Source organism: Poromitra crassiceps, assembly GCF_964638095.1.
Source record: "Poromitra crassiceps genome assembly, chromosome: 10".
NCBI classification, from domain to species: Eukaryota; Metazoa; Chordata; class Actinopteri; order Beryciformes; family Melamphaidae; genus Poromitra; species Poromitra crassiceps.
Window position 1 is genome coordinate 52,064,110 of NC_139631.1, and position 16,969 is coordinate 52,081,078.

Below are 16,969 nucleotides of genomic sequence, written 5' to 3' on the forward strand. Positions count from 1 at the left end.
CAGTGCTGCTGAGTGACCACCATGTGTGAACAGATAACTGTCCTCCAAGTCGTCCATGCTGCTTTCTTGTTTCCATAACTACTGTTGAAACTAAGTCACATGATTTGGGCTCTATGATTTCCACGATGCAGAAAGCACGGATGGAATCGCAGAATCTGGTAATAAAAATGGAATCAACTGTAAAACGTGGAATACTGTAGAATATTGCTCCCCTGGTGACTTTATTTCTCAAAAGCGATCTGGCCACAAATCTGGGGACTTTTTCTGACCATGGGACGCAATGTTAATGTGTTGAATCACAAAGCAAGTATTTGGGAACCAATTGGTAGGTCTGATAGTGGTTTTCTCTTCTTATAGCACGTACAGACTACAAGATCCTCGTGAGTCGTCAGTCTCTGTTCCTTTCACACTATACAACTGTGACTGTCTGTCTTGTAATCAGGGGCCGGTTGCACCAAGTGGTCTTACGACTGGTCTTAAGCTACGCCGGTCGTAACTTTACGACCTAACAGCTACGCCGGTTGCACCAAGATGGCTTAAGCCTTCTTTTCACTACGCCCAGGCGTAACTCTTACGCCTGGTCAGGAGGAGGCGTAGTGCTTGCCTGTAACAGAGATCTCTGTCTATCAGCGGAGACCTTTTTGAGTCCTTACCGTCATCGTCACCGTCATCATCGTAACGTCGCCATCGAAGCATGTTGTTAGATTATAACGAACTAGTTGTGTGGCTTAGCCTTCCCAAATGTTGACGTTAGTTTTTTAGAATTTAATACATAGAATTGGGAACGTTACATTCAATTTCATTCAGACTGCTTGGGCCACTAATCGCCGCCGCCATTTTCCCCCGGGGAGGAGGGAGGGTGTCGTGACGCACATACAGTAGTGGGTGACGCGAGGCACATTTTTGGGCCAGTCGGGGCACATTCCCCGGCAATTCACATGGACGCGCATTGCTATGACCAGCGTAGTTAAGACGAGACGTAAACCCTGTTGGTGCAACAGGCGTAAGTCCACTCTAAAGACTGGTCTTAACTAAGACCGACGTAGGAGTTACGACCAGGCGTAGTTAAGACCACTTGGTGCAACCGGCCCCAGGAGTCAGTCTCTGTTCCTTTCACACTACACAACTGTCGGTCTTGTAATCAGGAGTCTTTGGGGTTTGTCGCCGACCTCCAAAAACGGCTCGCCTAAGGCTCGGAACGTTGTGACATGAGACCACTACAACTACTTCTTTACACAGTCAACCAAACTGCTTGAATTGTGAACGGCGACTCAATGAGAGACTGATTGTCCAATTCTGCTATTCCTCCAGCAGGGGGCCTGCTTGCTTACTTGTATGTCTGTTCTCTCTCTGTAGGCCTTGGAGGAGTCGTCTTTGTGTCGGAGCAGAGTCTGCAGCTCAGAAACGTTGCAGCTCATTTTGGATACCTGAAGTCAGAGAAAGGAGAGACTGATTCACTGATGACAACACTGATTAATTGGATAAAGAAGTCAATATACAAAAATTAACAAATGGATGAACAAACTAATAAATTAATATTAATTTAATAAGTAAATTAAGGGTCCTTGATATGAAATGGTTGAGAATCACCAAATTTGATATAGATGTTATCATGGAGAGAGGAGATCAAGCAAAAAGACAAGCAATTATTTGGAAGCCAAATGTAAAAAGTCACATCAGAGGAGCATTCAAGACAGATGTTCCCTCTCAGCTAATGGGTATGACTTTGCCACAGGTGTGGGTTTAGTGCACAGGTGTGGGTTTAGTGCACAGGTGTGGGTTTAGTGCACAGGTGTGGGTTTAGTGCACAGGTGTGGGTTTAGTGCGGGTTTAGTGCACAGGTGTAGGTTTACTGCACAGGTGTATAGATCATTTACCTGTGCCTCCAGTGAACTAACATTATCTGCATGGCTGGTCCGAGCCATGCGGAGCTCCATCCTGCTCTCTTCCAGACTCTGCTCCACGCTGCACTTCTGAAAAGACAATGAAGCTCAGAAACTCATGGAATGACCTATGAATCTGTTATTATGGAAAGATCTATTAATCTGTTATTATGGAATAGTATTAAGGTTTGAACATGGAATACAGACACAGATTTAACTGTTTAACTTCTTCCTCTCTTCTGATTGGATTTCTTCCCAATTCGTCCCTCCCTAACATTTCCATCTAGTTTTTATTTGTTGAGGAAAATGTCAATAGATTTCCTCATACTTTCAATCATCACCACTTTGTTTTTATTTAGTGAACATCTAGTTTTCATCAGTGAAAATATGTAGTCGACAAACATTTTTCGCCAGTTTTCATCATCGAAATTAACACTACTTTGGACTACACTAAACCCTGCTCTAGATGCTCTTTACCTCCTTGAGAAGCTCCTGCAGATGCTCATCCTCGCTCAGGTTCCCATCCAGACGTCTCTCCAGAGAGGTCACCTTCTTCTGAAGCTCCACCAGCATGCGCTCCTTGTCCTCCTCGCTCACGGCGGCCTGGCGGTGTCAAGGAAAGACGGATGAATGAACAGGGAAGGAGGGACTTCGGGGCTCCTTCAAAATTTCCCCATTTGAAAAACGTTTCCAGACCGGCATTTCCACAGTAGCCATAATGTTATATTTCTACGACTTTTCCATGTTGTTCCATAACTAAAGTCTGAGAACATTACCTAAAAATGTTCTGACTTCCTGCTTTGTTAACATCGTTTTCCTGCTTTCCACTGCAATGGGACTGAAAACCATCTACAGTAATGCAATGAATGTGTGAAACAAGTAAAAAAAAAAAATACTTCTAGTTCTACTAGTAATGATAATTGTCTTAATTTAGCACCTTTCTTAAAACAATTTCAGAAAGTGCTCCACAACCAGCAAGTGTAAACAAGTGGGTTATTCAACGTCGTTAATCCAGTTTTGCTGACCAAACAAAACCAGTTGAGACTTGCTCTCACTTAGCTTTAAAACATTTAGAGACATCCAGCACTGGATGTCAGCTAGGCATCAGAATGGTAAGGCTCATGGTGTCAGGTGGTTTCATGGGGAGATAAAGTTGTGTACGAGTCCACTCGGTGCTCACTTGACTAGGGGTGTACAAGTCACAGATTCAAGTCAATGTGTTGGGTTTACTATCTAAAGGGCTTTTTACACAGCCTGTGAAAGGCGGGGTCCTTGCGGTGTTATTATGCCTCGCCTCGTGTAAAAGTTGCATGGACGGAATGACATCTCATTTTGGTTACGCCTTTCGTTCCGCCAGTAGAGGGAGTGTCAGCGTCGGATCAACATCTGTCTGAAAGGGGCGAGGCAGCGAGCCAGGAAGCAGCTGATTCATAAAACTAACGAACGACCGCACCGCGGATATATGCCTCCGCCAAAAAGTGAGCGGTCGACATCCATGTCTGTCGAGACGTTTGAACCAAATGTGGAAGAATTTCCGTCAAGGTGTTACTGAGATATGGCGTTACCGAGCTTGAAAATGGCGTTCGTGGGGTCACAGTGACCTTGACCTTTGACCACCAAAATGTAATCAGTTCATCCTTGAGTCCAAGTGGACGTTTTCTCCTGTTTTTTTTGCAGGTTTAAGGAGGAGTAATATTGTCTTTTTGTTTAGTCTAGTTTATTTAATTTATAGGTAAACTGATTGGGTTTTTGGCCACCCTGATGCCATTGTGCTTCCCTTGTCCTCGTTTAAAAAACACCTTTGTTCAAATAAACCCTTGTTTTGGTTCACTTTAATTGAGCTTATTTGCTTTTCTCCTGGACTTCTTATGTTACACCTTTTGACCGCAGACACTCATTTAAGGGACGTGAGTCACGTGACACTGTGTAAAAGTGGCTTAACCCATTGATACCTGATGCAGCATTTGTGTGTGTATCCCTCATTTGTGTGTGTATCCCTTTAAGACCACGAACCGCGTTAACGCGGTTCGTGGTCTTAAAGGGATACACACACAAATGCTGCATCAGGTATCAATGGGTTAAGATACAGCTGCATCTGTTCAAACCGCTTGGAAGCATTCTCAGAACAGCCTGATGCACCAGGTGTGTTTTTATTTGAGCAGCTAATAGGAACATACCTAATGATGTCCCATAAACATTAAGCCATTTTACTTTGATTCATTTCTCCTATCAAGACACCACACACAGGGATAGAGAAGCTAAACGCTCTGACCTTCTGTTGTTGCAGCTTCAGGACATCGTGCTCGGTCTGTAAGGCTTGCAAGGACATCTCTAAAGAGGACACCGCACTCTGTGACTGGAAACACATTGATTCACAAATTCACTGGGTTTACTCAGCCCATCTGTCTCGATGAATTATGAATACATCAACAGCGTTAATGGACTCAGCATTGAGGAGGAGAGTCTTTATGGGCTGATGTGTTCCAGGACTGACCTTCTGGAAGTCTTCGGATACCTGCTGGATGATGGCCTGCAGCTCCTGGCTTTTTCCCTCCAGCTCGGTGATCTTCTTCTCTGCCTCCTCTTTGAGCTCCAGCAGCTCCTCTCTGCAGGAAAAACACACCTGTTTCCCTCAACTTTTCCGATTTCAAAGATCCAGACATCTCAAAGATCCAGACATCTCAAAGCTCCAGACATTTCATTTTCTCTCCCTGGATACCAACATTTAGATCAGTGTTCAATATGATGTACTGTGTATGTATGGTGTGAATGGTGGCTACATTATGCAACTGTCAACTATCACTATCAGCTTCAGCTCATTCAAATGTATTTATACAGTAATTTAATGAGGGTATTGCATTAATGAAACCGTTTCCCAAACCCAAGCAATTTAAGACCTGGCAAAAATCATATTTAAGGTGCAAAAATGCAGTCGAATTCAAGAGATTTTAAGGCCTAAAATTCAGACCATTGGATTTTTGCCTTTTCAAGACTTTTTAAGGACCCACGGAAACCCTGATTTATGCAAACTGACGTAAACAAGTATCTGCTGTAAACAAGCATCTTCCATCGGTAGTGCGGTCCACTGTCCCCCCTAATCCTGTCTGCAGTCTGGAACAGGAACAGGAAGTACTATAAAGCTGCTGTGTACGTTTTGTCTGCAGTCTGGAACAGGAACAGGAAGTACTATAAAGCTGCTGTGTACGTTTGGGAGGAAATTCAAAGCAATAGAAGGAAGGACACACCTCCCACCTAGAGAGTAACAGGAGCAGTCACTGACAGGACAGAGTCTGACTTCTCATTGGTCAAATGGGTTTCGAGGAACTGGGCTAGCACCGTTTCAGAGCTTCTGACATATTATCCTACTCGCCTTTGGACACCAAATGATTACTTGTAAATAAATGTTCATCCTTAAAGGCCCTGGAAACCCACACAGGTGTTTTCAGTTCTTTTGGCTGATTTGACCTCTTCTCAGGACTGTCTGGACGTGTACAGATGTCCTTGATTGACATCTCTGTGACCCTCCTGTTGGTTTTGTTGCACTTGTGAGGGCGGGACAACTTATGTCTTTAGGATTCTTATTAGCAGGAGTCTGGTGGCCTCACAAATTCCCCGTCTAGCGCCACCTAACTTCGACCTTGAGAAGAGCATAAATAAACACCTGTGTGGGTTTCCAGAACTTATCAAAGTGACCTACTGAACCTGGAGACTATGTAGCATGTCATAGTGTGGAGTGCCTCATCACCTTTCTATCTCCAGCTCGGTGTTGAGTCGGCAGCTGTCGTCATGCTGCTCCTCCAGAGCCTGGTGTCTCCTCTGGGCCTCGGCCAGCCCTCGCCTGGCCGTCTGGACCTCAGCCTCCTTCTGGTGCAGCTCCTTCTCCCGCTGGTGCAGCTGCTCCTCCTTCTTCAGTAACTGGGGAGAACGGTTTAGAGACACGTCGCATTTATGGCGCTTACCATGAATCTTTAATGTCACCATTAGAATCTGGCTCACGAATGCCCTCTCCCCCTTCCTTGTGCCTGTCTTTCACTGTGCAGTTGACATAAAAAAAAATTAAAACACCACAATAGTATTATTATTATTGTTATTATGTCCTCCCCCGCGAATGATGCAGTCACCTTTTGGGCCAATCGGTGACAAGTTCTACACATTGTGGACATGAATGTAGCGAGTGAACGGTCCTCAGGAGTGTGTGTGTGTGTACCATGTGTTTGACTTTAGCCAGCTCCTGCTGTCCTCAGGAGTGTGTGTGTGTGTACCATGTGTTTGACTTTAGCCAGCTCCTGCTGTTGGAAGCCCTCAAGCTCGTCGCGGTCGTCCCTCCTCTGGAAGAGCGTTAGGCTCTGCTCCATCATGTCGTCCAGCCGGGCCGACACACCAGCCTTCTCCTACACACACACACATATTACAACACACACACACACACACACACACACACACACACACACACACACACACACACACACACGTCCATTTCATTGAGCCCTATGAACAAATGACACATCTCATATTCCTTTGCTGTCCTCACTTTAATCAATTAAATTAAAGCCCCTCCCTCCGGTCAGTTTCTCTACCTGTTGAACAGTTTAAATTAAAGCCCCTCCCTCCAGTCAGTTTCTCTACCTGTTGAACAGTTTAAATTAAAGCCCCTCCCTCCAGTCAGTTTCTCTACCTGTTGAACAGTTTAAATTAAAGCCCCTCCCTCCAGTCAGTTTCTCTACCTGTTGAACAGTTTAAATTAAAGCCCCTCCCTCCGGTCAGTTTCTCTACCTGTTGAACAGTTTAAATTAAAGCCCCTCCCTCCAGTCAGTTTCTCTACCTGTTGAACAGTTTAAATTAAAGCCCCTCCCTCCAGTCAGTTTATCTACCTGTTGACAGTTTAAATTAAAGCCCCTCCCTCCAGTCAGTTTCTCTACCTGTTGAACAGTTTAAATTAAAGCCCCTCCCTCCAGTCAGTTTCTCTACCTGTTGAACAGTTTAAATTAAAGCCCCTCCCTCCAGTCAGTTTCTCTACCTGTTGAACAGTTTAAATTAAGGGGGGCTTTAAGCTGGTTCTTATTTTTGCTGGGAATCCCCTGGAATCACTTAATGAAAGGTTAACCCAGCAATGTCATATACAGTACCACAGATAGCATTTACCTTCTCCAACACCTCCATCTTCTCCATCCATTCCTGCAGGCAAAAGATGGAAAAGGTGGACTACAGATTAGAGAGATTATGCATAAACCATCTGCCCAACACGCAGCCAAACTAATGATCTTCTACTATCTTGCACCCCGCAGAATATCCGCGGTCAGCGCAGATACATAACTGCTGTCCGCGCATCACTACTACAGATTACTACTACTACTACTACAACAAAAGAATCATGCAGTAGATGTGAATTTACCTGATCCTTCTTCTCCAGAGCTAGAGTCATTTTGCCTCTACTGGCCTGGTGAGACTCATTCTTACCTGATCCTTCTTCTCCAGAGCTAGAGTCATTTTGCCTCTACTGGCCTGGTGAGACTCATTCTTACCTGATCCTTCTTCTCCAGAGCTAGAGTCATTTTGCCTCTACTGGCCTGGTGAGACTCATTCTGGTCCTGAAGTTTCCTCATGGATGCTGGGCAGCGAGAGGGAGATGGGGAGAGAAAAAAGAAAAGAAATAAAGCAGACAGAACGTTTGTATGTAATTGAAGAAGAGGAGAAATGTTAGCCACTGGCACAGACATTGAGACATTGGCACGGTAGGTTAGTAGCTGTGAAAAGTGAGGGTCAGATTAAAAAGTGAGGTAAGCAATGCACAGACAAGCAATGTATGGCAACTGACAAGCAAAAACCTACACCCAGTCATTATTTATGCGAAGGACAAATCCACCCTAAAATACAGATGATGTACCTTGTATTTCTAGGCCTATTTAGTTGTTTTGTGGAATATATCCCAATATTCGATAACATAGAATATGGCAATATGTTTCAGTGATGTAAAACATCAGTGGTAATGTCAGGTTTTGGTGTCAGTCCCTCAGAACGCACCGAGAGACGTTCTCCCTACAGCTCCATGGTAGAAGAGGAGAGAGAGCAGTAGCTTGACATCACAACATCACTCCTGGATTGATGGGATCTGATGGCTCAAATAACTGATATGGGACATGGTGCCTCTGCTGCAGAACATCCATTAGAATCAACTGAAGCTGCTACACAGACCACGGAAGCCGCGCGGCCCTCAGACAGGTCAAAACTCCATAGGAGTCACTGTGTGAAAATTAAATACAATCTGTTTAAAAACTATCAGGATAAATACCTCATTGTACCAGAGGCAATGCAAAGTGAGATTTGGGGGTGTTTTTACATTGCACATTAAATTCAAATCAATGTGTCTGGATGATCATAATGACAATTATGGTCAAAATGATAATCACGATTATTTTTGATCAATACTGAGATCACGATTATTTAACACGATTACTCTTTGAATTTAGGAATGACGTCATGCATTTATTGAACTAAAGAAAAAACACTTTTAACTCTGCATTTCTTTGAACGGTCATCTTCCATCAAGGAAGGCTTCAAAATAAAAGGACAAACAAACTGGCTCTCTGGCGGGAGAGGCGGAGCGCACCACTGCAACGGAAAGGGGGTGGATTTACAACACAAGACAAAACAAGAGCAACATTGCTAAACAGAATGTGACACGTTGCATCTCCATTCCATCTAAATTTTCTTCTTTTCATGATCGTGGGAACGGAAACCAGAATCCTGATCGCGATTAATATTCCCTTAATTGTGCAGCCCTACCTACTAGAAATCTCCTCAGAAAACCATGGCTGGCACGCAACCACCACACGCAACAGACGGAGTCTGTGTAGCAGGTAGGGATGGGCATTTCTAGCAAAAACACTATTCGAAATTCGCTGGCCAAAGTCGACTTTTAATCGAAATTCGAAAAAAAAAAAAAAAATTTAAAAGAAAAAAAAAATGTAAAAAGAAATGTAAAAAAAAAAATTTGTGTGAGTGAAATGTTGCATTGTCTCCCCTGATTCTAAATCTAAGGCTTTATTAATTAATAGAAAAAGCTTCTGCTGTGGATTTTTAGCTCAAACAAGCATTGCACCACTGAAGTAAAGAACATGTTACATGACATTGACATTTTCGAAAATAAAAAACAGTTTTGACAATGAGTGGTTCATTAAATATTTAGTAGGCTCAGGTCTGAGTGCCAAAGGGGTGCCAAAGTCACCCCCTCTCCCTCTTCATGGGATTTCATCCGCCATTCATTTTTCCATAAACCTTGCTTAAAATGCTTATAAAAATTGTTTTACTTGCTCAAACCAAGCGATTCGACTATACTTAGAATCAGGGGAGACAATGCAACATTTCACTCAAAAAAAAAAAAAAAAAAAAAAAAAAAAAAATTTTTTTAAATTTCGACTTTCAATAATAAAAGTCGACCTTGATAATAACAACGATTATTCGAAAATTCGAAATTCGATGCCCATCCCTAGTAGCAGGTAAAGAAAAACACTGGTGACGTGTCCATGCCCCATGTATTTCAGCCCTAACAGTGTAAGAGAGTATCTGAGGGTGGATTTCAGCCCTAACAGTGTAAGAGAGTATCTGAGGATGTATTTCAGCCCTAACAGTGTAAGAGAGTATCTGAGGATGTATTTCAGACGTAACAGTGTAAGAGAGTATCTGAGGGTGGATTTTCGGTTGAAAGGGCAGAAGCTTTCAACGCTCCCAATTTAAGCAAACCTCTGAAGCCCATGATTTAGCATCTGGAAGAAACACATCTCCATGAGAGGAAGTGGCGGTGCTGATGCTGAGTGACCATTATTACAGCCGACACACGTGACAGAGAGAGGAAGCTAGATGGCAGGAGAGGAGAGGGAAAGAAAGGAAGCTAGATGGGAGGAGAGTAGAGGTACGTACAATCCTGATGCTTTTCTAAAGCAATTTCAAGCTTGTCCTTGGTCTTCTGCATAAGTCGCAGCTGCTCAGCATAGTCTAGTGGTGAGAGGGAGGGTGATGGCATGGGGTGTCAACAGTACAGGAACAAACACACACACACACAGACGCACAACCACACAAACAGTACAGGAACACACACACACACACGCACATCCACACAAACAGTACAGGAACACAGACACAAACGCACATCCACACAAACAGTACAGGAACACACACACGCACGCACATCCACACAAACAGTACAGGAACACACACACACACACACACACACACACAGACGCACATCCACACAAACAGGAAGAGGAAGCAGGCAGATGACGGTAAGAGAAAGGCAGACGAGGAAGAGGACAACAAATGGAGAGGAGGAAAACAAAAGGGTAAACATGGCTGAGAAATAATGGAAGCTAAACCAACTAGGGCTGCAACTAATGACTATTTTCATAATCCATTAATCTGTCAATTATTTTCTCGATTAATCGATTAGTCGTTTGGTGAGGTCCTAAAATGTCTTCTTTTGTCCTGTCCAACAGTTCACAACCCAAAGATAATCAGTTGACTGTCATAGAAGAGTAAAGACAGACAATGTTCACATTTAAGAAGGTTGAACAAGACAATTTTAGTATTTTATTTCTTAGAAATTAGTGTAAACGATTAATCGATTATGAAAATGGTAGGATTCTTTTTTTTTAACCAATGATTTTCTTATGTGAGGAAAGCATCCTGGTCAACAGGCTGCATGAGAGCCACCTGTAACATTTTCCAGGTGTTCACAGTCACATAAGCCACCTGCAGGGAGGAATAATTAGTGCAGTTAAACTACAAACAGCCATCAAACTTGCCCTTAAATTTCACCCAAATAGACTAAATCATTACAGCATTAATGATGAATGATGACTGTAAACTAATATGACCATGCTTACAAGAAGCCTCTACACAACATGTGACATTGTGTTGGATTTGGAGGGAAATCTGCAGGAAGCAACAGGGTCTACGGGACATGCAGTCTTGATGTTGATTGATTGATGTTGTGATGATAATAATAATATTGAGCAATACTGTATTATATTTGTGAGTTACTACATTATAAGTCATTATTATCATTACATAATCTGTTAAAAACGAAGTAACAATTTTCAGTTGGAGTAATTTCATTACATAATCAAAAAAGGGGGAGATTTTATTACATTTGGACACGTTATTATATTATTGACCAATTATGATATTACACACTGTGATCATTAAGGACAACATCCACGGGTGTCTTGGTGGTGGACCTCAGGTCTGGTTCTCTCCTGAATGGTCCAGTTGCTGACGCGTCTTACCTGATAGCTTGGCCTCCAGCTTCCGAATCTGATCGTTCCTTCTGAGGATCTGGGCAGAGAGGTCATCTCTGGAGCTGCTTCCATCAGAGGCCTGGACACAGACGAGACACAGCACAGTGTTAGATAGAGACCTGGACACAGACGAGACACAGCACAGTGTTAGATAGAGACCTGGACACAGACGAGACACAGCACAGTGTTAGATAGAGACCTGGACACAGACGAGACACAGCACAGTGTTAGATAGAGGCCTGGACACAGACGAGACACAGCACAGTGTTAGATAGAGACCTGGACACAGACGAGAAGCAGCACAGTGTTAGATAGAGACCTGGACACAGACGAGACACAGCACAGTGTTAGATAGAGACCTGGACACAGACGAGACACAGCACAGTGTTAGATAGAGACCTGGACACAGACGAGACACAGCACAGTGTTAGATAGAGACCTGGACACAGACGAGACACAGCACAGTGTTAGATAGAGACCTGGACACAGACGAGAGGCAGCACAGTGTTAGATAGAGACCTGGACACAGACGAGAGGCAGCACAGTGTTAGATAGAGACCTGGACACAGACGAGACACAGCACAGTGTTAGATAGAGACCTGGACACAGACGAGACACAGCACAGTGTTAGATAGAGACCTGGACACAGACGAGACACAGCACAGTGTTAGATAGAGACCTGGACACAGACGAGACACAGCACAGTGTTAGATAGAGACCTGGACACAGACGAGACACAGCACAGTGTTAGATAGAGACCTGGACACAGACGAGACACAGACACAGTGTTAGATAGAGACCTGGACACAGACGAGACACAGCACAGTGTTAGATAGAGACCTGGACACAGACGAGACACAGCACAGTGTTAGATAGAGACCTGGACACAGACGAGACACAGCACAGTGTTAGATAGAGACCTGGACACAGACGAGACACAGCACAGTGTTAGATAGAGACCTGGACACAGACGAGACACAGACACAGTGTTAGATAGAGACCTGGACACAGACGAGACACAGCACAGTGTTAGATAGAGACCTGGACACAGACGAGACACAGCACAGTGTTAGATAGAGACCTGGACACAGACGAGACACAGACACAGTGTTAGATAGAGACCTGGACACAGACGAGACACAGCACAGTGTTAGATAGAGACCTGGACACAGACGAGACACAGCACAGTGTTAGATAGCGCTAGATGACGGCTGACCAACTTTGTCCCGGCCCCGGTTTGTTTTGGCCCACCATGGATTTTACAAAAAATAAACAAATCTGCATTGTGGTCACACTCCTTACTCAAAATGTAACATGTCTTGTGGCTATGTTATGTCGTCTACATTTGGCCAGTTATCGACAGAAACGGGAAAAATATACCACATAATATTACATACTGTGTACATCTTTGCTTTAGTGCCATTAGGACTTGACTAGTTTCTGTATGTTTTCCTTTGACCAGAACACATTGGACCTGTCTGCTGAAGTATTGCTACTCAGCGACTTGGGCCACACTAAATAATTCAGCCAAGTGCAACTGAGACGTAAGAACAGCCTCAGAGTGTGGCTTCCCTGTTGAAGAGTACACTATTCCTATTAGCGCCAATCAAACAGATTTTAAAGAGTGACTAACCCCTAAAACACTTTTTTCAGCTTTCAACCAATAGTGGAATCCGCTTATAGTGATCACAGTTATAGTTTGGATCAACCACTTATATTGATCAAAAAGCTTGGTCCTGAATCATTCCTATACACATGCTGTTTAAATAATTAGCTTATAGTGATCAACACTACGCTTACAGTGATCATTTTGGGCCTTGTCACAACTGAGAACAATGGGGAAATTTTTTAAACTACAATTATTATTATTTTTTACTTGAGCCAACAAGATACACAGTGATACTCGGTGCATGTCTGTCTGTATATGGAGAGATCACGGCATCTCTGTCTGTGGAGAGGTGGCGGCGTCTCTGGAGACCTAACTTTCTGTATGGATTTTTAAAGTCATTCGATAACATTCCTTTACTTTATATGTTCTGTATTCATGTAATACATATACACATGTCAATTAGATGGTAATCTGCATGAGAAATAAAGAAAAAGAAAAAATCGGTTATAATGATCATCCGCTTATAGTGATCAATTTGACCCGTCCCAAGGTAATCACTATAAGAGGAGTGCACTGGATATGGCTTTTGAGGTGAGGTGGTGTGTGAAGGATTCTGATCAAAATCTCCACTTTTGAGACTAAACTGTTAGAATTCGACACACTGTATCATTTTCAGGCAGCGAGAGTGCCCTCTCTGGGTTGTAAGATCCCCGTGCACGACAAACAGGTAGGACAATTCTCTGGGTTGTACCATCCCCCGTGCACGACAGACAGGTTGATTGATTGAAAAGTTTATTTCTATAGGGCGGACAGATACATAAACATAGAGCATTCACAGGCAACAGTCTTTGGTATATATCCTGACATTTATAGCCTAAGCTAGTTTTCAATGTTTGTCCCTAGATGTTATAAGGCAGGACGATTAGGATGATTCTCTGGGTTGTACCATCCCCGTGCACGACAAACAGGTAGGACGATTCCAACAGCCTCTGACTGACGGGCTGAAAACTACGGGATCACTTTTTATTGATCAGTCATTGAAATTTGCATCCACAAATATATCTGAATTGAAATAGAAGTATGAGCCAGAAGGCAAGTTAACTCAGGATCATAGAAAATGTGGGTACCTGTAAAGCATGCATGCTTGTGCCTGCCTGCATATAGTGACCTTCTCCTAACAGACTACTGGTTGGTGGTTCTGTGCTGTTTGTATTTGGTATCTGATGCCTGTAGTGTGCTATAGGAGCGCGTCAATTTACACCTGAAAATGCAAGTGTCAGTCCTGTAACAAGAGAACTGCCATCATTAGGACCAACTACAATAAACGACACCAAAACGCAAGGGATTATGGGTATTAGGAGATGTGTGTTGACATCTGTTAGCCAGCAATTCTGCATGGCATGCATTTATAAAGCCTAGCATAACAAACTGCAGTGTGTACTGATTTGAAGTTCATATTAATTAGCTATTTCTTCATGCATTCTTACCTGTTGTGAAAACCAGAGAATAAAGACTACAGACAAGTCCAGCATGCTTAGCTACAGTTACAGGACTGATCAAAACAAATCTGATTCCAGTCCCAGACTGGAATCAGATTTGTTTTGATCAAAATCTCTAATCTGGCAGGATGACAGGTTACCAAAACTGCCCAATAAACAAGCTATGTGTGTGTGAGTCATGTGACTTTTGTTTACAAGCCCTGGTTCACTTGTAGTTGGGCAGCATGAATCTAAATAAAGCAAATACAAAAATGCACCAAAGTCAAGATTTCCACTCTGGTTGAGACCAAAGGGAACCAACTGTAGGTGTGATCACACATCAAATTAAACCAGCTCATTTCAACATAAATCAATAAATGGTGATGATAAACTACTAACTCTTGGGACAGAGATTTAGAAGCATTTGGCTAGTGATCATTTCCCACCCTGGCGCAATACTTACAAAGTCATCCCCGGAGTCGGCCCCGACTGAGGTGATGGACTCCTTACTGATGGAGCGGGGAATGCGCCCGCCGGTCCGAGGCGCTGTGGCCGCCTCCTCCGCGATCTTCTTCTTCAGCTTGGCAAACATCTCTGTTCCTTCAGGACCTCTTTCTGGATGCAGCTCACAGGTTCTGGTGGAGGACCTGCACCATGCGAGGATCTGGCTGACAGGGAGTTCAGGCTTCCTGGCTTCGGGAGCTGAAACACAGCTTTGTCCTGGTGTGGTAATGTCCAACAGAAGAAGGTGCTTTTATTGCCATTGTGCTACATCTGGTGGGGAGGGGGGGGGGGGGGGGGCAAGAGTAGACATGTAGAGTATCACACACACTGGGATGACAGTGGACATCACTCGCTCTTTTTCTGCTGTAGCCATTTTTGTTCAAACCATTCACATGATTTGTATTGTATACTCAATGGTTCAAACATGACAATGTCAGAGACACTGTCACTGGGCGAGGGGGTTGACATCAATCATTAGTGACATGATGTTGGCATGTTTACTTTTCCAATGCAAACTGTTCACCTTGGGGATGTTTGAATTGTTGAATAAGTTTAACCTATATACATTTTAATGACTTAAGCAATTTATTATGCTTAGCAATTATATTGCGAATAATGATATAGCGTTATATATACACACACACACACACACACACACACACACACACACACACACACACACACACACACACTGTGCTGACATTTGCTTCAGAGTAAAGGTTATCGTTTCTCCCACTGTCAACATTAAACGCGAATGGAAAGGTGTAACGCTATTACTGCGCTGCCAAATTAAGTGTATGCTAAATTGCTCCCAAATTGCTGGCCAGCTGGGCAGAGTGCTAGCCGCTACCGTCTCTAGCCATAAAAACAATGAGAGCTAATGTTAGCACCACTTGCTGCTGTAGGTAGCTGTCGCTAGCTCGCTCACTGAATCTGCCTTTCTCATACCATTCACTTCGATGAAACAGTTCAGTCCAAGGCGCTCTGCTTTGCTCAATGTCCGCAAGCTCGCTGTTTTTCCAGATAGAACGCTACTCCAAGAATGTCTATCATAATGGCCATCATCCAGCCGCTGTCTCGACTGAGAGAGCTAGCTTACTGCTAAAGCTACACGTAATCATCCCAGCCAGTGTGAAGTGGGCAGGAATGTCTGAAGAATTTCTGACTTCCGGTCAGGTATTTTTCAAAAATAAAAGCTGTCATTCAAAATCGATAAAATACACAAATTGAATAAATATCCATGGCAAACCACTCTAAATGAAATGTAAAATTCACTCTTGTTGACATCTGCCTCATTGTCTTTGCCCGCCCGGCGCCCACCTAGGCAATTTTTATGATGATGATGATGTGTGACATTATCAGTGATGACATAGACTGAAATGTGATGTGATTATCTCATACCTACTAATGATTGTGACATCATCAGTGATAGACTTGATACTTTGGACTTTGCCACTGATGATTACTATCAGTAGCAGCAGTGTCATATTTTGCATTGATAACTAAATGCACATGTGAATGATACATGAACACAATACAAACCAAAGATGTGTCAACCACAAAAACTCCAGGAAGTAGTTGTCAGATTGGTGACGTTTTAGCTGCCATATGCACTAGTATAGCTAGCTCGCCTGCTATCTGACTATTCATTAGTCTGGTTGTGTCTGTGTAACACAAGATGATTTCCCACCTTTATGCTGTTCCTGTGTAGCAGACAAGGGCTTCCTTCATCTGGAGTAAGTTAATTATCTTGATAGTTATCAATGGTCTTTGACTGGATTTAGGTCATTCATTTTGGTGCAACCCTACACATCAAGCAGCTCATATGCCCATTTAACACCATCAGCACAATAGCTATCAAATTGAATAAATCTCAAATGGCAATTAAGACTTTTTAATACCTTTTAAGGGCCGTCATTTTCCCTAAATTGATTGATCAACTTTTAATATTTTTCAATACCCCGCAGATACCCTGTGTAATGAATAGACTGACATTTGAGTTTATGACCCAATATTAGATTTACTGAGTGAATGTCATTTGTCTAAGAATGCGGTAATTATTTATTATTTCTCCCATTTTGGTGAAGTGACTTTGTTATTGATAAATTGTATATTATATTGAATAATGCAAGAAAAACTGCTGAAATACACAAATACAATAAGTAGAAGTAAAACTGATTCAGAGTCTGGAAGTCCCACATT

At 43.0% G+C, this 16,969-nt stretch overlaps 1 protein-coding gene across 2 annotated transcripts in view; it reads right to left on the reverse strand.

The window, feature by feature from the left end:
• The window catches only part of golga1 (golgin A1), a 30,063-nt gene extending 14,247 nt beyond the window's left edge, over positions 1–15,816 (reverse strand). Inside the window, exons 1-13 of one of the 2 annotated variants that reach the window (XM_083643960.1) lie at positions 15,716–15,816; positions 14,727–15,037; positions 11,165–11,255; positions 9,801–9,875; positions 7,406–7,491; positions 7,026–7,058; positions 6,146–6,274; positions 5,629–5,798; positions 4,378–4,489; positions 4,156–4,239; positions 2,361–2,486; positions 1,878–1,973; positions 1,332–1,427 (exon numbers count right to left, since the gene is read on the reverse strand). In XM_083643960.1, coding sequence (XP_083500086.1) covers positions 1,332–1,427; positions 1,878–1,973; positions 2,361–2,486; positions 4,156–4,239; positions 4,378–4,489; positions 5,629–5,798; positions 6,146–6,274; positions 7,026–7,058; positions 7,406–7,491; positions 9,801–9,875; positions 11,165–11,255; positions 14,727–14,855 — 1,227 coding nt within the window. In that variant the 5' untranslated portion in view covers positions 14,856–15,037; positions 15,716–15,816. Of the gene's footprint in view, positions 1–1,331; positions 1,428–1,877; positions 1,974–2,360; positions 2,487–4,155; positions 4,240–4,377; positions 4,490–5,628; positions 5,799–6,145; positions 6,275–7,025; positions 7,059–7,275; positions 7,332–7,405; positions 7,492–9,800; positions 9,876–11,164; positions 11,256–14,726; positions 15,038–15,715 lie in introns of those variants that run through there. The other variant, XM_083643959.1, reaches the window with a different exon arrangement.
• Between the last annotated feature and the right edge of the window lie 1,153 nt (positions 15,817–16,969).